This window comes from Capra hircus, chromosome 2 (genome assembly GCF_001704415.2).
Source record: "Capra hircus breed San Clemente chromosome 2, ASM170441v1, whole genome shotgun sequence".
Classification (NCBI taxonomy): Eukaryota; Metazoa; Chordata; class Mammalia; order Artiodactyla; family Bovidae; genus Capra; species Capra hircus.
In genome coordinates, this window is record NC_030809.1 from 92,625,669 (window position 1) to 92,650,858 (window position 25,190).

General features: G+C 41.4%; 2 protein-coding genes across 10 annotated transcripts in view; one reads left to right on the forward strand and one right to left on the reverse strand.

The window, feature by feature from the left end:
- Window positions 1–15,511, forward strand: part of FMNL2 (formin like 2) — a 326,598-nt gene extending 311,087 nt beyond the window's left edge. The window contains exons 21-27 of one of the 4 annotated variants that reach the window (XM_018063103.1): window positions 323–452; window positions 3,137–3,300; window positions 4,345–4,446; window positions 7,043–7,141; window positions 7,886–8,009; window positions 11,604–11,697; window positions 13,460–15,511. In XM_018063103.1, coding sequence (XP_017918592.1) covers window positions 323–452; window positions 3,137–3,300; window positions 4,345–4,446; window positions 7,043–7,141; window positions 7,886–8,009; window positions 11,604–11,697; window position 13,460 — 714 coding nt within the window. In that variant the 3' untranslated portion in view covers window positions 13,461–15,511. Of the gene's footprint in view, window positions 1–322; window positions 453–3,136; window positions 3,301–4,344; window positions 4,447–7,042; window positions 7,142–7,885; window positions 8,010–9,947; window positions 10,074–11,603; window positions 11,698–13,459 lie in introns of all 4 variants that reach the window. The other 3 variants (XM_018063118.1, XM_018063112.1, XM_018063094.1) reach the window with 3 other exon arrangements.
- PRPF40A (pre-mRNA processing factor 40 homolog A) overlaps window positions 20,709–25,190 on the reverse strand; it is a 59,666-nt gene continuing 55,184 nt past the window's right edge. For all 6 annotated transcript variants that reach the window (XM_018063141.1, XM_018063139.1, XM_013969677.2 and 3 more), the window contains 4 exons: window positions 25,070–25,166; window positions 24,925–24,986; window positions 22,998–23,129; window positions 20,709–21,741 (listed from right to left, as the gene is read on the reverse strand). In XM_018063141.1, the coding sequence (XP_017918630.1) occupies window positions 21,649–21,741; window positions 22,998–23,129; window positions 24,925–24,986; window positions 25,070–25,166 (384 nt within the window). In that variant the 3' untranslated portion in view covers window positions 20,709–21,648. The remainder of the gene's footprint in view (window positions 21,742–22,997; window positions 23,130–24,924; window positions 24,987–25,069; window positions 25,167–25,190) is intronic.

Sequence of the window (25,190 nt, forward strand, 5' to 3'; positions counted from 1 at the left end):
TGGCCGTTAGGTGGGGAGCAGAGCCTGGAGTCTTGCTGCTTGTAAGCGCCGGGGAGGCGGTGGGGCGGATGGGGACGAGGAGTTCCCGTGAGGAGAGAAATGTGAACGGCTCTCGTGCTTCGAGCCGTCTCTGAAGTTGGGCGTATCCCCTGGTCAGGAAGTCCTCTTGTCACTTAATTGTCCATGGGCTGGTTCCCGTGAGAACCAAGCTGACTCTCCTGTGGGGGTGCTTTCCGTCTCCTCTGGGGCTCCTGTGCACAGGTGTTCATTCTGAGTGGAGGACGGCATCTTGACTCTAACCTGTGTCCCCTCTGGCTTTCAGCTCTTAGATACAAAGTCAACGGACCGAAAGCAAACGCTTTTGCACTATATATCCAATGTCGTGAAAGAAAAATATCAACAAGTGTCCCTCTTTTATAATGAGCTTCATTATGTGGAGAAAGCTGCTGCAGGTACTCAACTTCAGCTTTTAACATTACTGTTGGGTGTAAATGCCTTGAGTCATGGGGGAACCATTCCCAGTGTAAATAGCACTCCTCAGAACCCTTCTATGGGAGTGAGGCTAAAATACCAGAGGCTCTGAGCTGAAACACATTGGCTATGGTGCTGCCCATTCCTGGGGTCAATAACAAACATGGATATGAAGGTGACCTTAGTGTCCTCTTTATAAAGATCCAGGTCTTTGGGGTTCATGCGACTTCCCTCTTCCATCTGTTGCCCTTTTTATTCTGTTGCTGTCATTTTCTTTTTTTTTCACTTTTTGGCTATGCCTCTCAGCATGTGGGATCTTAGTTCCCCGACTAGGGATCAAACCTGTGCCCCTCGGCACTGGAAGCATGGAGTCTTCACTGGAACAGCAGGGAAGTCCCTGTTGCTGTTATTTGACCTAAGAGAATGAGAATCTAAGATTCACCCCCAACAAATTCTTTAATTAAATTTTGTGCTGTCCTACTTGCGCAGGTGTGGCAGTTCTAAACGTTTGTGTTTAGCCTGAATTATCAGTAATTATCAGTAATTCTCGTTGCTGTGACAGTTGGGAATTTTTTTTGTATAAATCACCAATGACCCTGAGATTGTGGCTCTGTACTGGGTAATAGTATCCTTATGTTTCAAGTGAGAAAACTTGACATTTTTTATAGAGTAAATGCCTTTCCCAAGGATACATGGCTAGAAAGTGATAGAAACACAGCTCGAGGAACTCCCCTGCTGGTCTAGTGGTTTTAAGAAGCTGCCTGCCAGTGCATAAGACATGGGTTTGACCCCTGGTCCAGGAAGATCCCACAAGCCACGGCGCAGTGAAGCCCGTGTGCCACAACCACTGAGCCTGTGTGCCGCAACAGAAGTCAGCGCAGCAATAAATAAATGATAATAATTCAAAAGCAAAAGGAACTTGAACTCGGGTTGTCTGCTCATATGCATTTCTCTTCTGGTGGGGTGATTTCCTTCCTTTTCAAGTTTCCCTTTGTCTAAATTAAGGGGTTTTAGCATCACAATTCTAATTAAGAAAAAACAAGTTTAAAAATTTCCTATAGCTCATTTTGGCCCAAATGAGATCCCTCTAAAGTGTCATTTCAAAAAACCCAGCGGGGGAGATTGGGGAGATTGAGGTGCTCTCTGACAGACTTGTTTTCTGCATTCTCACTCTGGGGCCCACGTGGATTCCTTTATCTATTTATTTATTTTTACTGTGGTAGAAGTCATGTAATATTAAAAAGTACCATTTAACTATATTCACCCTTGCAGTCCAGGGGCACTGGTCAGTGTGAATGTGTAAGTACATTCACTTTGCTGCACAGCTCACCATGATCCATCTCCTGAATTTTTCCCTTTCCTAAACTGAATCTCTGTCCCCATTAAACACTAACTGCCCATCCTTTGTCCCCACCCCACCCCCAACCCCTGGCCTCTACCAATGTACTTTCTGACTCTCTGAATTTGACTATTCTAGATATCTCATATAAAATGGAATCAAACAGTACTTGTCTGCACCTAATGTATATTGGAATGCCTTTTTAAGTTTGATATGTGACAGATTCTTTATCCCGCCCCTCGTTTGTTCATTCACTCCTTCCTTTAGCCAGCAAACCTTTTTTGAGTTCCTGCTTTGTACTTGTTACTGGCCTAAGCACTGAGGAGTCAGAGATGAATAACGCAGTGTGGGTCCAGCTCGGGAAAAACATGCTACTTTGTTCTATAATTCCTCCCTGTGCGGAGCTGAGTCAGGGAATGGGGAGCCGGAGGTGGGGCTCGGACCTCCTGCAGGAGGCTGCAGGGGTGAAGCCACCCTAGGCGGATGGCTACACTGCAGATGGAAAGATTCCTGCTCATAATCCCTTCTGAAGCACGGAAGGGTTGTTTAGCAAAAAGAAGCTGTTCCAGGTTGCTTTGGGTCCTGGTGGTCAGGACAACTGAAATTCAGTAGGTGAAATGCTGCCCCCTGCTGGAGAGTCATAGAAATGCAGAATAGTTCAAGGGCTTCCCTTGTGGCTCAGCTGGTAAAGAATCTGCCTGCAATGTGGGAGACCTGGGTTTGATCCCTGGGTTGGGAAGATCCCCTGGAGAAGGGAAAGGCTACCCACTCCAGTATTCTGGCCTAGAGAATTCCATGGACTAGACAGTCCATGGGGTCACAAAGAGTCGGACACGACTGAGTGACTTTCACTTCACTTCACTTCACTCAACGCTTAGAGGATAAGCTCTTGGGCCAGTCAGTTAAGGAACCTCAGAGCCTATAGGCTAAGCAATAGGTTATCACGTCCAGTAAGAGGAGTGGATTAGTTGGAAACAAACACAGGATTTGGGGTCCGTATTTGTTATCCAGACTCCATCTCTGCCACCTCCTAGCTTGTGACCTGAGGAAGCCTGTGTGACTTCTTCGTGCTGCTTTTCCTCGTCAGCAACGTGGCCTAATGGTACGAATGAATTAGTGCATATAAGGGGTTCACTACAGTGCTTGACGGTGAGCGCTTAGTAAATCACTGCTATGGAAGCCTCTCTTCACTGAAGACTGGAAACCAGATCCCAGGCTCTTGCATAACCCTGGTAGCCCACTGAGGAGTCGGCTTCCCAGTGAGAACTCACCGTGGCTTTGACCTTTCCCACTGAAGTCACGGGGACCTTGCTTTCCCTACTTCAGTGTCCCTCGAGAATGTTTTACTGGACGTCAAGGAGCTGCAGAGGGGCATGGACTTGACCAAGAGGGAGTACACCATGCATGACCACAACACTCTGTTGAAGGAGTTCATCTTCAACAACGAGGGGAAGCTGAAGAAGCTGCAGGACGATGCCAAGATTGCCCAGGTCAGTGTCTGTGTCCCCGACCTCTGTGAAGAAGAAGGAATCGGATTCCGTAAAGCCACCTGGGGTCCTGTCCTGACAATGGGGGGTAAATTCCCCTCTGTCTGCTGAGGATAGATACCCTGTGTAACTGTGCTCAGCAGGGAGAGGGTCTTTCTGCATTTGTCCCTGGAGATGTCCCTGGCCTGCTCATTGTCCTCTTCTAATCTGAGTTTTTCTTGAGGCCCACCCCCGCTTCCCGTCCATCCCTAGGCTCCCTTTACCATGAGTCCTGTATTCAGTTCACCTCAACCAACACATGTCTGGCCTGTGCTCAGCAGAGCAGTGTTCGCAGTGTGTTGGGTTTCTGTGGGACTTGACCTTGAAATCTTTCGCCACACTGGGGGTCAAGTTACATATTTGAGAAGCAGCCAGAGTGGACTGTACACCATCACAGAAAGGGAAGGCTGTGTCAAGGGAACCCAGGAAGCAGACGTGTTTGGCTGGCTCCCGTGTGAGGCTGGCTGCCATGTGTCCCAGGAGGATTTGGGCAAAGACATGAGTGCCCTGCTGTGGGACCCCTGGAAGGAGTGTGGAAGCAGTGAGCTGGAGTCTGACCAGTTTCTAAGGTCCCTTCTGACTTGGTCGACTCTAAGGAGTCCTCCCACGGCCTGAGGACACTCTTGTAAGGAGAAGCTCCTCATGTGTGTGTGTGTGTGTGTGTGTGTGTGTGTGTGTGTGTGTGTGTGTGCGTGTGTGTGTGTGTGTGTGTGCGTGGTGCGTGTGTGTGTGTGACTGTGTGACTGTGTGTGACTGTGTGTGACTGTGTGTGTCTGTGTGTGTCTGTGTCTATGTGTGTGTGTGTCTGTGTGTCTGTCTGTGTGTGTGTGTCTGTGTGTAAAGTGGCAGGAGTTCCCAGGGACGGCTTTGGGTTGCCTTAACACAGGCTGTGGAGAATCGTGGGAGGTGAGGGAGAGCAGAGGCCAGAGTTGCAGGGGCCCCTGCAGCTCTTTCCCAAGTTCACATGCTGGAAAAAATGACATTTAAGAGAAATTCACTTTTTCACAGGATGCCTTTGATGACGTGGTGAAGTATTTTGGAGAAAACCCCAAGACGACACCCCCGTCTGTCTTCTTCCCCGTCTTTGTCCGGTTTGTGAAAGCCTATAAGGTAAACCGGTGTCTGTCTCGCCTCCCCTGTGAACTGTGCTCAGCAGGGACAGGGTCTTCCTGCATTTGTGCCTGGAGATGTCCCTGGCTTGCTCATTGTCCTCTTCTGATCTGAGGTCTTCACCCTTTGTTCTTGAGGCCCACCCCCGCTTCCCGTCCATTCCTAGGCTCCCTTTACCATGAGTCCTGTATTCAGTTCACCTCAACCAACACACGTCTGGCCTGTGCATTATTTCTTGAGTGGGTGCCTTCCTGGAGCTGCATTGCAGTCTCAAGAGCTCTGCAGGGGCCTCCCCCTGGGGCTTCCGGCGGCAGATCTGGGTGGGGAGGACGAGATGCGAATTCTGGCCCTGCTGCTTAGGCCCTCAGACTGTCGTGCTCTCTGTTTCTACCTACCCAGCCCGGGGCTCAGCCCCCAAACAAAAGCCTTTGGCTATCGCATGGGGCGAGGGAGACCCAGGACCATCCAAAGCCATCTTTGGAAGCTGCCGCGTCAACTGTCACCCTTGCAGGCAGGTCAAAGGACTGAGAAACCCAGGCCTCCTATGGAGTTGTGAAGCAGGTTGGGGTAGGAGGAGTGAGCCTCAGTATCATAGCCGAGGTCACGGACAGCCTGCTTGTGCTGGGCACGCCCATGACCACAGGCCTCTGGACAGCAAGTCCCTAATTGTGGGCTGAAAGGTGGCTCTTGGAAGGATAGTCGCTCCCTGTTTCCTTATCTGGACCCATAATGGCCCTTCCTTTAAATGGGAGGCCCTCTGTGACATACCCATATACATTGAGACCATGGTTTTGAAAAAGCGCATGACTCAGATCTGTGTCAGAAAAATGTGTCCAGTGAGAAAGGAAGCCAAGGAGAGCATTATGAGATTTCAGTGCTCAGCTTTCCAGATGGAGCAGTGGTAAAGAATCCACCTGCCAATGCAGGTTAGATCCCTGGGCAGAGAAGATCCCCTGGAGGAGGAAATGGCAACCCACTCCAGTATTCTTGCCTGGAGAATCTCATGGACAGAGGAACCTGGTGGGCTACAGCCCATGGAATTGCAAAGGGTCAGACATGACTGAGCACAGACGCAAGTGCTCAAGAAGACAGTGCGGCCTCTACTGTCCAGGCTTGCCTGCACGCTCACCTAGGTGATGTTGGTGGAGGAAGGAGGAACGTGATGGTGGAGCGGAGAGGGATGCGACAGGGGAGTGGACGTTTCTGAAAAATGTGATGGGAAGCAGTGAGTCACTTCACCATCCTGATGGCTTTGGAGAACCACCCCTGGGCCTTTTCACTGAAACCCACGAGGTTCCCGCTATTCAGCCCTCTTCTCCCGGCATGGCTTACTGTAGTGGTGGTACGAACGGCAGCAGGAAGGCTTCCCCTTGTGTATGTGAGGGTGGGCACAGGCACAGCACCGGGTCCATGTGCGTGATCCCAGGGGCTGTGAGCAGTGAGAAGTGCTGGGCACCGGGCCTGCTGACTGAGGTGCTCTGCCACTCCCTGGCTCAGGGGTAGAAATGGCTTGAGCTAGCTCTGGTTATGAGCTGGGACCATGTTTCTTCACATGAGAAATTATAAGTCTAAGGTCTAAAGAGAAAATATATGCTGTTTACAAATGCATGATCCAAGCTGGGAAGAGGGGTTGGTCTCCAAGTCCGGAGGAAAAGAAGAGGTGCCACTCTTGGCGGCCTGTGGGGTATCACAGGTCAGAGCTTCTTAGCACGTTCCTTCCATGTTATCATTTCTCCCCGGGGTCCTGTTCACTGGCTCCGTGAGGCACTTGTCAGGCAGGGATGCAACCAGATGTTCTACTTGCCCAAACACACTACATAGATAATAACTGCCTGGCCTGACACTGACTGAGGGACTTGGTGGGCAGATGTTAGGATTTTAGGATGTTTTCTCTTCCGAAGTGTGAACCGAAGTGAAACTTGAGACAAAAGCAACAAAGATGAAAATGTAAAGTTTATTACTGATGAAAGCTGGTTTGGAGGATAGGGTGTGCCTCTGTGAGTTCATACTTCAGCCCTGAATTAGATGATTTATCACTGCACAGCTAGACTATTAGAAGTAGCTGAGGGAGGCTGGATTCCAAAGAGAGGATGCTTAGAGGGCTGAACTGAGGTCGACCTGTTAGATTTCTTGTCCCTAATCTGTCAACCTTGCCGCTGCCTCACTTGGAAAGGAGTGAGGAGGGAGTCCAAGAGTGTCACTTGGTGAGGCCCCTGAGGAAACAGGAGGCCAGGGGTGGAGGTTTTCCCCTAAGAATGGGCAGAAGGAGAGGAATCTGAGACCTTCCTTTCAGAGAAACTGTAGGGAGGGGAAGTCCCCACACATCTGTGAGAAAGACTAGGAAGCGGTCTGAGTAGGGAGAGGACCATCGGGAAAGGAATTTTCTGAAAAAGGTGAATCTCAACTATGAGTTTTGAAGAGGTGTGATATAGACTGACAGCAAAACCCCTGAGTCACTGTAGGAATAGTGTAGAGCTTCTACACCTTCCCTTCACTCTAATTCCTAACTAAGGAGCCGCTCAGAAGGGCTTTTTAAAAGTCTTGACTGCTGGCATTTCCAGCAACATAATCTTCTGCTTCTTTTGATTTCACCCAGCAAGCAGAAGAGGAAAATGAGCTGAGGAAAAAGCAGGAACAAGCGCTCATGGAGAAGCTCCTGGAGCAGGAAGCTCTGCTGGAGCAGCAGGACCCAAAGGTGAGACGTGCCAGGCTCCAGCCGTGGTCCTCGTGTGAGCAGGGTCCTGATGGCTCCATGGAGGCACGCGGGCGAGAGGGGCAGAGAGCCAGGCTGGGACAGGATGCTCCACTTCCTTCTCGGGCTTGGAAACTTGGCATGTGGATGCTTGCTCACTCATTACTTGTTCAGCCATCACTGGAATGAGGCTGAGAGCATGTTTGTATAGCATTTCCAAGTTTATAGAGATAGGGAACTTAAATCTTGGTTGGATGTAGAGAGACCATCCCAGGTAACCTGCTGACTGAACAGCGAAGTGTCCGCGAAGGGGAAGGCTTCACAGGGTCGCCATTGGTGCTGGCCTTGACTGGGGGGAGGGCTTCGTAAGGAGGAATGGGAGAGAGCATTCTAGGGAGGGAAGCAACACAGGTGGAGACCATGATGAAGGCTGGCAGGTCAGAGTATTTTTCATCAGGATCCTCTGCACTGAAGTGTAACAAGTCAGTGGCTCTTACTAGCTGCCTTTTGTTGCCATGGGATCCGGCCTTCCTGTGGCTGCCAGTTTGTGTGTTCTTTGTGAAAAAGCTTTCATTCCCAGAAACTTCCTACGTTTTCTTCTGCTGAGCAGTGTGTTGGGATGGTGCTGTCTGTGTTTCAGACTGAGGCCGCTTGTTAGTCACAAAATGCTCAGATCTGGTTTGGATTTTCTCGGACCTCCAGTGGGTGTTGGTCTCATTAATCTTTGCCATTCTTTTTTCTTCTCAGTCGCCTTCCCACAAATCAAAGAGGCAGCAGCAAGAATTAATTGCCGAATTAAGAAGGCGGCAAGTTAAAGATAATAGACATGTATACGAAGGGAAAGATGGTGCCATTGAAGATATTATCACAGGTAAAAGCTACTTCCTCATTGTGGCCCATGGAGATCCCACTGGCCTGACTCTTTCTGGACCATTTGCAGATTTTGCTACTGCTTTTGTCCAGGGTTTACAAGTTCTTCAGTTGATTTTATCCAGACACAGAATTACAGAGAAACTCCATGCTAGAGTTTGAAGTATGTTTATAGTAACCTGTATATTGCCTGTCAAAGAGCTCCAACATTCTCTCTGAAACAAACAAAAATCTATTTCTCAATATCATGTATCGGTATCTCAATATCATTGGAACCCTGAATATCATTCACCGGGGCTCCTCCTTCTAATGATGTCCTGTTGTCTTAGATTTGTCCCCATGTTCCATTTTCTCACTCATGGCCACTTCTACCCATCTGCCTACTTATGGACAGGGCCCATGCTGTACTAACCACAGTCAATGCATGTGATTTCAACATGCTCTTTAAAAGCCTTTTCACTCATTCAAAGTAAGTGAAGATGCTAGGAAATCAGTGCTTTCATGAGGATGGACCAACAGGTCAAAAGCCCAGAGGGTTGAGGAATGGTCATTCTCTCAGCTAGAAATTGTGACTAACCCAGCTTGGTTCTTGTCTGATTAAGTTATAGCCTAATGCTTTCTGCTCAAACCGACTCTTCAGAGTCTCTACATTCCCTGTTAAAGATGGGGGCAGTAATTTGGGGCAGTGGCTACAAGTGGCTGCCTTTTCATGTTTGTTACCTAAAGTTTCTCACCTTCTAAGATACTTAACACTTTTTGGTAGGAAATGTTACACAAAAGTGTAGAGGAAACTCTGTAAAAGTATAGAGAATAGTACCCATCACCAGTCGGTAGTTTCCAGCTCATGGCCAGTTTTGTTCCATATCTGCTTCTACCTGTTCCTTTGGGGTTATTTTGAAGCAAATCCAAGACATGCAATTTCATTTAGAAGTATTTCCATATAATCTTTGAAAGATAAGGTCTGTTTAGTAAAACAAGCATACCCACAGGGCCATTATCACATACCTCTGAAACGCAGAGTTCCTTAAAAAAAAAAAGCCAATCATTATTCATATTTCCTTAATTGTCCTAATTTTTTTAAAAAAATACAACTCTCCAGACTTTTGATTTCTCATTTCTTGTTAATAGCTTAGTCAGCATTGAAAATAGGGATTACAAAATGGCCAAGTCAGGATTTTTTACCAGCTCAGACCCAAAGAAATAAACTAGGAGAATGAATCACTAAAAAAAGGAAGTCAATAAATAATTACTTGTCCAGAGTAAACCAGTGTGAGAAGTGGAATAGGTAGGTGGCTGCTGAAAGTGCCAGTGTCTGCAGGGCACACACGTGCTCTGTGCCTTGTGCTGCCAGGGTCTGTCCACCCTGCAGTGGCTGACAGGTGGCTCCCAGATAAAGCTTCCTTGTTTAGCATCTCTCCTTGCCTCCTCTGCATGGAGCGAGAAGCTCTGCTCTGAGCAAGACCAGGACAGATCTCCTTGGGTAAGCACTGTTGTAGCCTCAAGGCCACAATGGGGTTGACTTGTAGGTAGAGGAGCATCCAGCCGTGGCACATTAAGAACTCAGAGCTCCGTTTTCATCAACCTGTCCTCCAGCTTAGCGACACTGGCTCGTAAAATGTACAGTTTCTATTTGCCTGACCTGATCTACCATAGGAGGTAAATAAATATGTTTATGGAGCAGTTTTTTTTTTTTCTTCTGCTTGGGCTATTTTCCATGATCTACTCAACCCTGCCCCAGATTGAGTAAAGACTGAGTAACTCTTCTAGGCTTTTTGAACTCACCTGGGTGCATATTATATATTGCCTTCCCCGTTTCCTGCTCTCCTCCCTCACCCTTCCCCCAGGTATGATTAACAAAGCACTAACCATGTACTAATGCAGTAGATTGTGGCTTCTTACTCTCTTCTGTTTGTCTTGTTTGACTGTTATTTCAATGCAGTGCTGAAGACTGTGCCCTTTACTGCTCGCACCGCCAAGCGTGGCTCTCGATTTTTCTGCGAACCTGTTCTCACTGAGGAATACCATTACTAAACTATTACTCTTTCTCGCCTGCTGCTCTTAAAAGGTTGCTGTGGGTTTTTTGACCTCTAACGACCCTGTGTGTGTGTGTCAGGCCTACCCAGCAGTCTAGCATGGAACTGCCATCTCCACTGTGTTGTATTTTACGTTGTCTTCATGCTGCATGGTTTCTCATTTCAGTCACAATTGCTGACTCGCTAGCATTTTTAATACACCCTGAACCCACATGACTGGGATGGTGTGTGCCAGTTGAATTAATACAATTACATATAGAAATTTTCAGAAAATGGAATACTTCTTTGAGAGTCAGGGGGGGATGAACTAGGTTGCTTTTAAGATTTTGAGGCTAATATCTTTCAACACAAAATGACAGTCACCAATAACAGTAATTATTGTTCCTGCCATTTATTGAGCACTTTCTGTTTTGGAATAGATTTATATAGATATTAAACCGACCTTTTTGTGCTCAGCTTGCTTTGATAGTAAAACGAGCTGCTATACAAGCTCTCAGGAATACAAAGTGCTCTACAGATGCAAAATGATTTGCAGAAGGATCTGTGAAGTACACGCACCTGTAAGTTGGATCTTAAGGGCCTTATGTAGTTTGTAGCCATCATCCACAGTGTGGTGGAGCTCATGGTACAAGCTAAACTCAGGGAGCTCTTTAGATCGAGAGGCCTGTATAAGCTGAAATAGGTACTCTGTAGCTTGATATTCACTTTTTCCTTCTGAGTGTCATGACCAAGTTTCAGCTGTCAGCAGTTCCCTGTTGGAGCAAGGCTGTGAACTAAGCAATGAAGATAAAGGCTTGGGAGACCCCACTGTCTTCTCATTCATGCTTATTCACTGGTGGCTCTGTTCCATGTCAAACCCAGGGCACTGCTACTGTGATGAGCTCATATCTGGATCTGCTTCTTTGGTCAAGATGGTGGCTACATGTTCATAGAAAATGAACATGTTTATTGGCATGTGCTACTGTTCTTGAAAATAAAAGAAAAACATGATCAAACTTTCCCAAGAAATAAGCCTGGGCTTAGTTTCTGATGGCTGAATAAGGAATAAACTTCTCTGTTGATTAGAAAAGTGACAAAGGAAAGACATACTTTGAGTGTATGAAATAGCCACTCTTTGCCATGCTGAGATTGACATGGAACTGGTTACATGTTTAGTTTGTGGCGTTCTCTTATCTGAATTGCACTTGTTATGTATGCTCCTGTGTCTCAAGATAATGAAGGATGTGGTATGTTGTTGCCTGTTCTGCGGTGTGCCTACTCACCAGTACTTATTAACAAGGCTAGAGACTATTATCTACTTGACTGAGGTTTATTGTCAGCTTTGCTGCCGGACTGTTTTTCTGGAGCCAAACTTCAAAGCAGCTTGGATCTGGGTGGTCAGAGCTGGGTGGGAAGGCATGCTCGCCCTTCCCTTGTTTTCTCTAACACTTCTTGTAGTGTGGCTTCCTTTCTTCTTCTGTTGGCTAACATGCCCGGGAATGTTATTCACAAAGTTGAATTGCTTTCCATTTTCATCCCATTTTTACTTAACCATCATTTTGTGTTTTTGTTTTTCTGTTTAGCTTTAAAGAAGAATAATATCACTAAATTTCCAAATGTTCACTCGAGGGTAAGGATTTCTTCTAGCACACCGGTGGTGGAGGATACACAGAGCTGGCAAGCATCACTTTTTACTTAGCTTCCTCCTCTCTCTGTATGCAGATCAATGATTTCAATCTCTGGCTGAGGGTAATACTGGTGAGAGTCTGAGCAGGGAGAAGTCTTTGCACTTCACGTTCCAAAGATGTGAGGCTAAGCCTCTCTGTTGGACTGTTTGGTCTCCTGCTGTGTTCTCACATGTGATGGCTTGGGGAAGGGTATTTGATGGTTATACTTACTTTGGGTGTGAGGCTGTCCTTCCCTTAACCCCTTCTTGACTTTTAAGTTACTCGGTGAACCCCATTTTGATCCAAAGAAATTGATTGAGACCAAGTCCTGGCCAGGGAACATGATCTAGAGTCTCTAAGGAGGATTAGGGTTTTTAGAACTAATTGCTCTGAGGACTTCAGGAACCATGAAACTGCAGGTCACTGCATATCCTGAGCCAGAAATGGAATTGTGACCTCCATTACCACTCTGGGTGAGGAAGCAAAGGCTTGAGAACATTATTAGGCATGCAAAACCATTCTTGGCCTGAATTTAGGAGTAGGGCAAGGTCAAATTCCAGTGAGTCAGGAGCTTATAGGGTGGGAACAGTGGTGAATTGAGCTGAGCACTCACTTGGCTCTGGCTTATTTTGCCATGTGAGAATTAAATGGGCCCAAAACCAGTTTTCCAAGAGAAGTTAAGAAACCTTGGTTTTTATGTTAATTCCCAGTTTAAATTTCTAGGAAACTGTATTTAAAAATTTAAGGTGTCGGCCAAACATCTTGTGGACCAGCTGTGGCCCATCCATTTTCAATCTGAGCAGTGAAGGGTTAAAAAGATGAAATGTTTTAATTCTCATTTCCCTTTCTAAAGATAGGATTTTTTTCTAAACAGAAATCAACAATACTAAGTTGATGAAAGGGAAATACATACTAAACAGAACAAGGGGAAAAGGTATGAAGCCTGCTTTTTCCTTTCAGTGTGTTCTGACTCCATTAAATGGAGGCTACCCTGCCTTATTCGAGAAAGCATGCCTTCATATGCAGAGTGCTTACTAAAATCCGTCTTGTGCATCTCATTCATTCCTTCAACTTGCTTGAACTGATGTGCAGTGGTTGATTCATTTAAGCGTTTTGTTGTTAGGAATCCTGCCATTCACTGGCAGTACAAATTGGGGAATCCAAGAGGGCCTATACAATCTTTACCCTCTGATGAAAAACACCTTGGGTGGCAGGAAAGAACATTTAGGAATGGAGTGTTATTTTGATTTAGTGATTGCTTTTGTTCGGTGGTTGACTGATATATCTGATTCACAAAATAAACTGACCTCAGCTCATTTTAATGGAATAATACTGGAAGCCGTGGCTGCAGACTAGGTTTAAGCTCTTTCCTTAATTAAAATCTCAGGACAAGGCAGTCTGTTGTCTTGCAGTTTAAAATTCATTGCAATTGTTGGTATTCACGTTCTCAGAAAGAAAAATGACTACTAATAGCTACTTCCCAATGGAAGAAACATTTCAAAATGACATTGGCTAGACTCTCTGGCCAGTGACATAAGTACTCTACTTGTCTTAATAAAAGAGCCAGAATCACACCAGTATTACATGCTGTTTTGCTTGACTGTAAATATCAAGGGCAAAGTACATGTTTTTGGCTCAAATTCAGTTTGAAGGGCCCATTAGCTGACTCTTCTACACAAGCTGCTTTGATTGGCTGCCAGCTGCCCTTTGTCTTGCTTAGGCACATGGTATTACAGATTGCAGTTCTCTAATTGGTGCTCTCCTCTTTACAGATCTTAGAAACCAACCATACAGACGAGCCGATGCGGTGAGGAGAAGTGTTAGGCGGCGCTTTGATGACCAGAACTTGCGTTCTGTTAATGGTGCCGAAATGACCATGTGAACCAGAGACCTGCTTGTATGAATAGAGGGTGTGCGTGAATGAAGATGTCCATGTGAACTTTCTGTGCTACCATTTAACTGCAGCCTTGAACATAGATAAAATATTCTAAGGGCTCAGATTTAGCAAACACATAGCAATTTTTAAATGATGGGCTCTGCTTTCAACCTTTGTTAACAAGTGCCTAAAAGTGGAAGTACCTGCTCAGATTAATCAAAGCAATAGGATTTGATTTGGTTAGTATCTTTTTACACCAGTTTGTTATTTTTTAACCAAAATACAAATTTCATATTACATTCATTACCTGCCATTGTGATTGTCCCATGATGGCCCACCCTGGTTTCCTGATAAGTTGTAAATAACATGGAATGCATCTGCTGTGGGCTTCCTTTGCTGTCTTTTAAGAAGTTAATTTTGTTTTAGCCATACCTGTCAACTTTGTATTTTTAAGGGCTTGCAGCACAGAAGGAAAAAGTCATGTGATAAATTCCTTTTGTCTATACCCAAGCCCCAGCCAAGTACAAATGGGATATAACTGCAGTGGCACAGAAGTCAGTCAACTTGTTTCACATTCTGCTTCTGTGCTGGGGCACGATGCCTCATGAGATATTCATCGGTATGAGACCATACGATGGCATACAGATGTTGTACAAGACTTATTTGCAGTACTGTGTTCTTCAGCTAGAGGCAGCTTTTAAAAAAAATACAAATGTTTATTAATTACCACTAAAATTAACATCTCAGTAATCAGTATTAGGATTTCTGAGGACCACTATGGGTCAATCCTGAGAATAGAAATCGGTGCCTTGCTAGCCAGGGAGAAGTTCACTAGCTCTATGAACAAGCATTCAAGATTTACTTCCTCTAGCAGAGTAGTGTTAGTAACCTGGCCTTATCACTCTGACAATCGCAGGGTTCCCCCCTCCTTCTTTTTGTAGATTGGATTAGATATATTTGGCATCGCACATCAGAGCTAATAAATTCTTGTTCTTCCCAGACTACCTTGTGGGGAATTGCAATTAAATTGCTGAATTACATTGGTATTAAGCTTAAATGATATGTAATGGCACTAAATGGCCAACAAAGCCACTGTTGTTCCTTCATCTCTGGCAGGGCACTTGATCCAAAGTCAAAAACTGGACTGAAGCTAATTTGTAATTTTCATCACACACATTCTGCTTCTGGCTTACCTTATTGGTACATTACACCAGTATATTAATTGTAAAGTTTATTGTATAGTATTTAACCACTGAATTTCTTATTTTATGTTGTGCTCATGTGAACTCCTTGGTGAAGGTCCCATTTCCCTTGGATAATGTGTAGTTATATATCTCTTTTTAAATGTACAGATATTTTGCTATGAAATCGGTGCAGTTTTTTATGGTTTTTACACTCCTCTTTAATTCCCACCTAAGCCTCTGGGTAATATTGTAAATATTGTTTAAAAATGCATCAGCCTATGCTATACAATCTGAATGTTATTTTAACTTATAGGTTTTTTTTTTAATATATATATTTAACTTCAAGGACAGTTTAGGGATCAGTTACCACATTTCACTTTAGCGTTACCTATTTACAAAAAGATTAAACTGCCACCTGCTAGCACATTGTCATAATGTGTACTTTAAAAAAGAACATGCCAAGATTGTGTCTGACTCATTCAACATTTCATTTTGATGAAAAGAGTGATTTGACCATGAGATTTAACACAAATAGTTGGTCCTTTACCACAAAGCAGCTGTTTTCCAAAGCTCAATACTGATGAACATGTTAAAATGGGCTATTTATTAATCTACAAATAGATAATAATATTGGCATGTCCTTTTCTGTTTGTCTCTTAATGGGCCTGCTTCTTAGCAATATTAGAAATGTTTTATAAAAGCAGTTCATGTTACTTTCCTGGTCTTTTCATGGCATATGAGCAAATAAACTATTTACACTACTATCCTGTACTGTGTTGTAGTCTTTCAGTGTATACTTTAGGGGGTTTTATGTGCCAGTTTCATGTATACTCTTTTATCTTCTAGTATGCTTGAATTCATAACCTAAATAGACTTGGTAAAATGTAAGGAAAACTCCTTCTACAAAACTCCTGGTCACTTACTATACAGAACGTAGGAACCAAGCAGATTTTAGTATTGAGTATTTTAGCATGGAGATTTAGTATCTCCGGAATCCTAGTTATGAATTTATTCCTTCCAGAGAAAAAGCACTTTCTTGGTGAGATACTGCCTCTCTCAGCATTTGTATATTCAGTCTACTAGTGGATTGCAGATAGGCACCAAGCACCGGAAACATCTGTGCATGCGTGCGTGTGCGCGCGCACACACAGATATTTGTAATTCCAAGTAACCAGAGTATATTCTTAATATATTTTTTTAGGGAAGCAAATAAATTTATAATTTAAGAAACTGTCCAAGTGGTTTAAAAAACAAAGGGGCATGAATTAGTCTTCATTGTGATAATCTGGAACCAAACTTGCAATATTCCCAAAGTAGACTTGTAGCTGAAACTTTTAAAACAAAAAAAAGTTAAAATTATTAAGACTCTTGTTTGTTTTGTACCAGGAGAAGTGCCTCATGGTAAAGGAAATCAGGTTATTAGTATTCTGTCAGGATATTTTCAAGAATAAACTAGAGCAATAAGTTAAAATGAGGTGGATATCGTTAGGTTTTGGAAATTTATCAGCAGCACTCATTTTTAAAGATTTTTCTAATGACTCAGAGGTAAGTCTATTTGTTTTTCACTCCCAATCTTTGCAACTAAAACTCTGTATCTTAATCCAATAAAAGTCACTGCCAATGACACTGCAGTGAATGTCCAGCAACCCTGCTCACTCAACAGTGCTCAGTGGTTAATGGAACTTGACATCCACCACTGACTCTGCTGGTTCAACATACTGGATTTTGTAGAATGACCTAATTTTACACTGTGAAATATACTTTCACAGTACTAGATTTACAATTCACATCTATTAATTTTAAATTTGATAAAATGAAATTCTTAGCCCTAATACAGGTTTTTATCAGAAGTGTGTCCACAGACAAATAGTATACTATCAGCCCACTTTGTGCCAAAGGATTAATCTTCCACTTTTTCTAAACGAATACTCCCAACTATTGCTAAGAAAAAAATCTGAAGCAAGAAACAAATGCATGGACAAATGTTGATATACTTTTTTTGTTCTAACTTTTTATAAAGAAAAGCAAGTATTAACATTGAGAAAACAACGTGGGCATATCACCTCACAGCACAGAACTGCTGCAACGACAGTGCTTAAAGGAAAAGGCTGACACAGATCCAATTTAGTAGATATCATTTTTCTAATAAATTATATTTATTTACAAAAGGTCTACTTTTATATAATTGAAGTTCTTTACATCAGAACAATATATGAACAGAAGAGAAAATCTGGTAAGTACAAACACAAAGTAGAAACCTTGTTCCTTGTTATTACTCACCTTTCAGAAACAAGTCTTCATTTTAGTTGTAGAGGTAGGCAAGAGAGCAACACCTACCAAAAAAGTGTGCAGGCAGGACCGAAAAAAAAAAGATTATAATTACCACATTTAGATACCCCCCAAGACAGCATAAAAGAAGGGCATCAAGAAATGGCTTAGTTTGAATATGGTGTGAGATTAGACAGCCACTTTGTTTCAGTCTGAATGAAAACTGGAGGTAAGCTAATTCCCCTCAAATGCAAACATCAACCTTAAACCTAGGACAAATTACCATCAAATTAAGTCAAGTATCAATCACTAATAATGATGAGATGGCCTTGAACTAGATCATACTGACTCACAAGAACAGTTTTTATATAGTGATTTTTTAAAAAGCATAAAAAATTCACTGCAATTAAGAAACTTAAGCCAGATAGAGAAACCCAGTATGGTTGGGAGGGCTAGGGAGAGTATGTGGATAACTGGAGCAAAATCTTCCCCTTCCTAACTCACCTTTAAGTCAGCTCCAGTAGCACTGCAAGTGCATACATGCCCTGTCACTATCATTCACCTGTTTGTCAAAAATGGCCTGAAATGATTAGTTCTCAGAACTTAAAATAGGAATTTTGTCTAATTAGGGCCTTTAGATCAAGCTCTGATCTAAAGTCAAAAACTGGACTAAGGAGCTAAAGGTTAGCTCCTCAAAAGTCACTACTTTCAAACCACTACTCTTGTAACAGAAGTATGTGTATGATATGAAAGGTATGTTTCAAATCATCACAGGGGATTGCCTTTCCTACTCAAAAACCACATGAAAAGTTGTATGTTCTCATATATAATAACCGTTTGGACATTTCTGAAGGAATAGTTAAGACTGAGGCACAGTCACTAGAACGTATCTTCAGTGTACTTCAATTAGTTTGGGGTTCAGTATGGTTTATTGCAATGATGCTTTTTCAAGCCCTTTAATACAGATGACGAGTACCATGGATGCTGGATGAGTACATCTGTCAACTGATATTTTATTTTACATTCACTCAATAAATGCCTACTATGTGCCAGGCACTGTTTTGCATGACAGTGAGTGAAACACAAATCCTTGCCCCCAAGGAATCTGACCACCACCTACATCAAAATGGTGGAAAAACTTAACAGCAAGGTAAGAATAAGGAAGGTAAGAATTATTAGATTGCTATACACCATTATTAGAACCACAGAATGAAACTATGAACTAAGAATGCATTTCCATGAAAATTACTTGGGATGTTACTTTGCTTTTCCTTCATGTAAAATGAGTCCTAGAAAATGTAAAAAAAAAATCTGACCTGCTATTGGGAGAGAGACTTCCCCCAGGGAAAAGAAAAAGTGATTTAAGATAAAGGAATTAATGTGCTTTGCCTCAATTCTGCTTTTAGTAGTGTTTATTTAGTTCTTTACCTTTGCAATTTACATTTAAGTTACATAATCAACACCCTATAAACTCATTTAAAAAATGCATTCATTACTCTTTGCTGGGTGCTATTTGATGAGAAACTGCTCTCTCAAATAGTATCCAAGTTTTAAATAATCCTTAAATAAAGGATTTACCCCTATCTGGATGCAAAAATAAAAGTGGCTGCCTAGTCAGCACTCAGTTGATCATTTACACTGGAAGAAAACCAGGATCACCTAGGCAAATGATTCTTAACACAAGATGCAGGCCCCCTGGTAATTGAATGAAAACTATGGACCTTCTTTTCAGAAAAATGTATACAAATATTTGAAGTTTAACAGTCTTACCACTGTGAATTAAAAGACTGCTTTACTCTAGGCCAACCCCTTTCATACTATTGTTGTACACGGGGTACAATTAGCAAAGATCAAGATGAAATGGCTGTGATACTTTGAGTATTTTCAGATTTACTGGGAGGCATAAAAATTATTTTCATTGTTGAAACACATGAATGATCTATAGGTTGACGCTCCTTTGGGTAATGATAATGAAATGGCATCACTATATTAAAAATGTTGGGACCACTGCTTTTATTTAAAAGTTTTATGTTGTTTAAATACACTTGGGAGAGGTGCAAAGAATTCTTCATATGTCATTAACTTTTTATACCAATTCAATTTTTCCACATAGGAATTAAATACTGGAATTTTATACTGGAAGGAATAAAAAACATCAAATATCGAAGTCCTAATTTTGATTATTAAGCATGATATTAAATGTATTACTGAATTTAATCCAAGAGTGCATTAATATTAATGATAATGAGGGAAGATAAGCCCTTAACATTTACCTAAGTCTGAGGCTTAACTGAAAAGTATAAATTCCCTTTATCTGAATATAAACATACTTTCTGTTTGAACACATTTTGAACATAACTGTTCAGCTCTATTAAAACCAATATTCTAAGACATTTCAACTTTATTAGACTGAAGACCCAGAAACCTAATCAAATGGATTAAAGATATTCACACATAACTCTTATTTTAATAAAATCTACCCATCACCTATAGCCCAGGCCATAGCATCTGTCTGGCAACTTAATGCCATTTGATGGGATCACTACAGGATTATAGTCACTTCAATTACATACTTTATAAAAACTACGTTGTAGTTTTGCTTTACAACTCATTAGCCTTGTTTTTAGGTCAAATAATTTTCATGGTTGGAACAATAAGGAAACTTGAGTTTGTACTGTCTTATGGGAATCTGAAGTTGTGATAAGATAGTATCTCTGTAATATAGAAAGTTAATTTGGAATATGCTAAATCATGTCAATAGTTTAATAGGAAAACTAAAAACTTTAAAGTTCTACTTTAAAAAATCATGATTCATGGAAGTAATTAAAAGTTTTACAGATTCTAAATTCTGTGAAATACCACCAATATTTCTGCCAATATCATATGTAAATTTTACTTTGATGTCCAGGTTAAGTGTTTGACATGATAAGCAATATTAACTATTATTATGAAGGGGCCTCTGAAAATTAAGTCTAGGCAACTTGCCTGTTGATAAAGTTGTTATATGTTGTGGTTCTAATATACAATAGGAGACTAACATCAAGCAAGAAACTGGCTTTGCATTTGTTGAAGATAGTGGTTTTTACTTTCTACAAAGTCATGTCATATTTCACAGCAGAAATATGACTTGGCATTGAGAAAAGTTCAGGACTCCCCCAGCCTTCTGTGGCTTTCAAGAGTGGATACTAGATTTAATTGAAACATAGGGGGCAGAGATGGGAAAAGTCATCCCAATACGTCCCACTTTCAAATTCATTAGGATGGTGAAGGGAAAATGAACTGTTTGTTCTTCTAAATCCCAACGTGAAACAGGATTGCCCCAAATGCCCAAAATAAAAAAATACCTAAGGTAATACCAAAAGACTATGTGCTAAAATTTACTTATTTACTTAAAAAAAAAATCTCCTGCACTGAAGGAAAATAGTATAAATTACATTACCAACCTTCAAAAGTTAGCATGTAAAAAGTATTCTAGCTTCAAACCATTGCCTTTCTTAAAGTATTCTGTAGGAAATTCATAGATCAAAAACAAATAGAGGGGCCTGTATGATTTATAATATTCTTAAATATTAAAAAGGAAAGTAACTTAGCTATGTTGGTTAGATAAAGCAAAATTTTAGGGGTTTAGTATCTTAACCTTTAAAGAATCATACAATTTTTTTTTCAGAGCTGAGCAGTAGAAATAAATACTAGTACACACTAGAAGAGAAGATTTAATAATTGATAAAAATGTACAAAAATATTCAAATCAGAAATGCTTTAGAATGTGTACCACGAAGTCAATACTTCTCAGTGAGTAGGGAAGGTAAAAGACTTCCTCAATGAAAAAAAGCAAGAGAAAGTTCAGATTAAAAAAAAAAAAAACTGTTAAAGAAATTGCTGAAGTCAACATTGATTTGTTTTAGACAAGGATATTGCAGCCATCACTTAAAGTTTGGTGGCACATTCTTTAGTAGGTCCTTAAGGCAATATATTTAAGCTAATTTACAATTTGATTTGATGTTAACTTTTTAAACATCACCTCAAAATAATGCCCTCACAGTAGCCTTTTCAAAATGTATTCAGATGTTCCATAAAAAATAATGGTGGCTTTATTATAGCAGTGCTGAGCAGCACCACTATAGTTAAGGGTCTACCAGGTTTCCATTATGAACACTTATTTCTGAGTTTACCATAAAAGATCATATCATTAACCAGTTGGGTAGTGCACAAAAAAGCAGTTTATCAGTTGCTGGTGCTTTTTTTTGTACTACTAGATATCAAAATTTTTCCATTATATCTTCAAAATCCAACTTCTATAAAGTAAATCAAATCACCTCATGACTTACACTTTAGAATAAAGTAGAGACACCTGCAGTTATCAGTAAATTGCCACCTTTAATCCATCCTGCAGTGCCCTATGAAAGGGTCACAGATAGACAGTTATGACTGTATGAAAATATGATTCTTGATACAGAATCAAAAGTTATTTTCAATTTCCTCTGCTTTTATAAAGTCCACAATAACAATACTTAAATGCACTTTTTTTTTCCTGTGATATAATTAAAACCCAGTGTTATTTCAATTGAACTTAAAATAGAGTCCCTGGTCTGAATTAGACTTTAAATCATACTGTAAACATATTTGGTATAATTTATTGATCATCATCCAGTTGCTCCAAAAGGGTCCTTCTGCGCTTTTCCAATTCCCCTTCACTTAGTTCACTGCCAGAAGTATCCCAATTACCCTGAAAAACAACAATGAATACGATTGTGTCAGTACTCAAAAGGGTAAGTAGTAGTGAACCTTTGAATAAAGAATACAAAATCTACATGGATTCTCTTCCACAAAAACTAAGGCATCACAGACTGATTAAAGACTGATTTCTTTCCCAAAAGCCTACTAATGAATTAACCAAATACTCCCTGGTTACTTGTGGAGTAAGTAACCAGGGGAGACAGTTCTCTCACAACGGAACTCTTCTAAGGTGTTTACTTTCAGTTTAATATGCAGATCAGGGAGAATAGTATGTATCCATTTCTTTTCCTTCCTTCTACATAACTGAATATGAAACATCTTATTTCCATTTAATGGAAGCTGGGTGTTCATTTTCTAAGTATTCTTCATTAATTTTTCAGAATCTAGGTTATCCTGTGCTTTATACTAAAGTATTATCTTTTCAGCATTATTATACTGTACCCAGAGTTATTAGGACAAGTTAGGCTGGAAAAACTTTAAAAACAACAAAAACCACACAAAACATTTTGAGAAGGAACTCAACTCTTCAAATGTAGAGTGTTCACCTATATTTTCCATCACCCTTCAGGGATCCCATTTAATCTAATGTAAGGACACTTAAGTCACTAAGTAGGTACAGAGGAAATACTCATTCCTCACCAAAGATGTACATCAGACTCTTCAGTGCTGTTTGAAAACAAACACCCCTCCACCCTATTCCGACCGAAGGAGAAAATCCTAAGGGAAGACGAGGACTTACTACACAGCTTAAACTATCAGTTGGTAGCTCAGAGGCATTATACTTGCTAAGCCCACAGAATTTGTGGCATGAAAGGCTTGTGTTATATGCTCTGCCACACACATACATATGGGGGAAACTAAGGAGTATGTAATTCGATATTAAAACACTGGATTTGGCTTATAAGATCCCCTTTTGCCCTCACCTTTTCCCTCCCAAATGATTATTTCTAAAAGCTGTTGGAAAGCTACCTGTTGAAACAGGATTTACAACGATGCCATATCGAGGGAAAACCCAATTTGAGTTTCTTAAATTAGGCAGAAAACATCCATTGGCATTTCTTAATAAGAATGTACAAAGCTAGAACAACATATTCTTTCTTAGTGACAGAATGCCATGTTATTTTTTTAATGAATATGAAATTTAGGATGCTTAAATTGGGTCACACATGATGACATACGTTAGAAAACTGCTTTGTGTGAAAAGCAGCTAACTGGTAGATACAAAGAGGAATTCTAAATTCTTACAGAATCCTTTCCAGTCTTTTTCTTAGGTGATTTGTGTTTTGATTCTGATCTTTGTCTAGTTCTGTCTTTTTCGCCTTCCCGGTCTTTTTCTTTTTTATCCTTTTCTCTTTCAGCATCTGAGTCTGGAGAGTCCTTTGTAAATAAAAGACAATGTTAAAATGGTTACTTTATTAAAATGCTATTAGGGAAAAAAACCTTATATTGGTAATATTTAAGAACACCCACATTTAACATGGTATTTATGTATTCAGCAATACGTGAACCATGAACTTCCAGATGTTCATGCTGGTTTTAGAAAAGGCAGAGGAACCAGAGATCAAATTGCCAACATCTGCTGGATCACTGAAAATCCAGAAAAACATCTATTTCTACTTTACTGACTATGCCAAAGCCTTTGACTGTGTGGATCACAACAAACTGTGGAAAATTCTGAAAGAGATGGGAATACCAGACCACCTGACCTACATCTTGAGAAACCTATATGCAGGTCAGGAAGCAACAGTTAGAACTGGACATGGAACAACAGACTGGTTCCAAATAAGAAAAGGAGTACGTCAAGGCTGTATATTGTCACCCTGCTTATTTAACTTCTATGCAGAGTACATCATGAGAAACGCTGGGCTGGAAGAAGCACAAGCTGGAATCAAGATTGCCGGGAGAAATACCAACAACCTCAGATATGCAGATGACACCACCCTTAGGGCAGAAGAGTGAAGAGGAACTAAAAAGGCTCTTGATGAAAGTGAAAGTGGAGAGTGAAAAAGTTGGCTTAAAACTCAACATTCAGAAAACGAAGATATCTGGTCCCATCACTTCATGGGAAATACATGGGGAAACAGTGGAAATAGTGTTAGACTTTATTTTTTTGGGCTCCAAAATCACTGCAGATGGTGATTGCAGCCATGAAATTAAAACACACTTACTCCCTGGAAGAAAAGTTATGACCAACCTAGATAGCATATTGAAAAGCAGAGACGTTACTTTGCCAACAAAGGTCCGTCTAGTCAAGGCTATGGTTTTTCCTGTGGTCATGTATGGATGACAGAGTTGGACTGTGAAGAAAGCTGAGCGCAGAAGAATTGATGCTTTTGAACTGTGGTGTTGGAGAAGACTCATGAGAGTCCCTTGGACTGCAAGAAGATCCAACCAGTCCATTCTGAAGGAGATCAGCCCTGGGATTTCTTTGGAGGGAATGATGCTGAAGCTGAAACTCACTGGAAAAGACTCTGATGTTGGGAGGGACTGAGGGCAGGAGGAGAAGGGGACGACCGAGGATGAGATGGCTGGCTGGCATCCCTGACTCGATGGATGTGAGTCTGAGTGAACTCTGGGAGTTGGTGATGGACAGGGAGGCCTGGCGTGCTGCGATTCATGGGGTCGCGAAGAGTCGGACACGACTGAGCGACTGAACTGAACTGAGTGGTGAAATCTGAACTGATAACCTCAAGGAATCTAAAACATTCCAAAGATTCATGGCAACAAGCTGGTCTTTCCTATGGGAAACATGACAGTCTGATAGGGTAAATTATCACTAAAAATGGGTCACTAAATTAGGTGTACCTTCATCCCTAAGATTAGGTGTATCTTGATGTGTACTTAAGACCAAGAACCGAGCATAGAAGAGAAAGTTGGTTAAACTTGTGGTTCTCAACAATAGCTATAACACACACACACACACACACACACACACGGGTCTTTCTCTAAGATTACTATAAAAAGCCAGAGTGGGAATCCTAACGCTGTTTACTATTTGTTTCAAGTTCACCAAAGGATTTTATTGCAAGATTAAGGTGAACCACAACTATGAAACTCTTGAGCTCAGGTGCTCACCTAAACTCTGTATAGGACCAAGCAGAAATGTCTACTGCCACTGAGAAAGCTAAGGGCAAAAGCTTAGGTGCAGTATAAAAATCAAGAGTTTGCTTACTGATTTATGTCTTCTCTTCTTGCTTTTCTTCTTATGTTTTTTTGACTTCTTATAACTTCTCTCTAAGCAGCATGAAAAGAAAAGTGTCAGAATTTGAGGACATCCAAATGCCAACGACTTTAATCAAGTTAAAAGATATGTTTACCAGATTCAGCACTAGAAGAATGTTCTGAAGCAGAACGAGACTCTGATCGCTGTCTTTTTTTCTTTGAATGGCTGTCATCATCATCTGAATCTGACCCCTACACAACATAAATAATTTTATT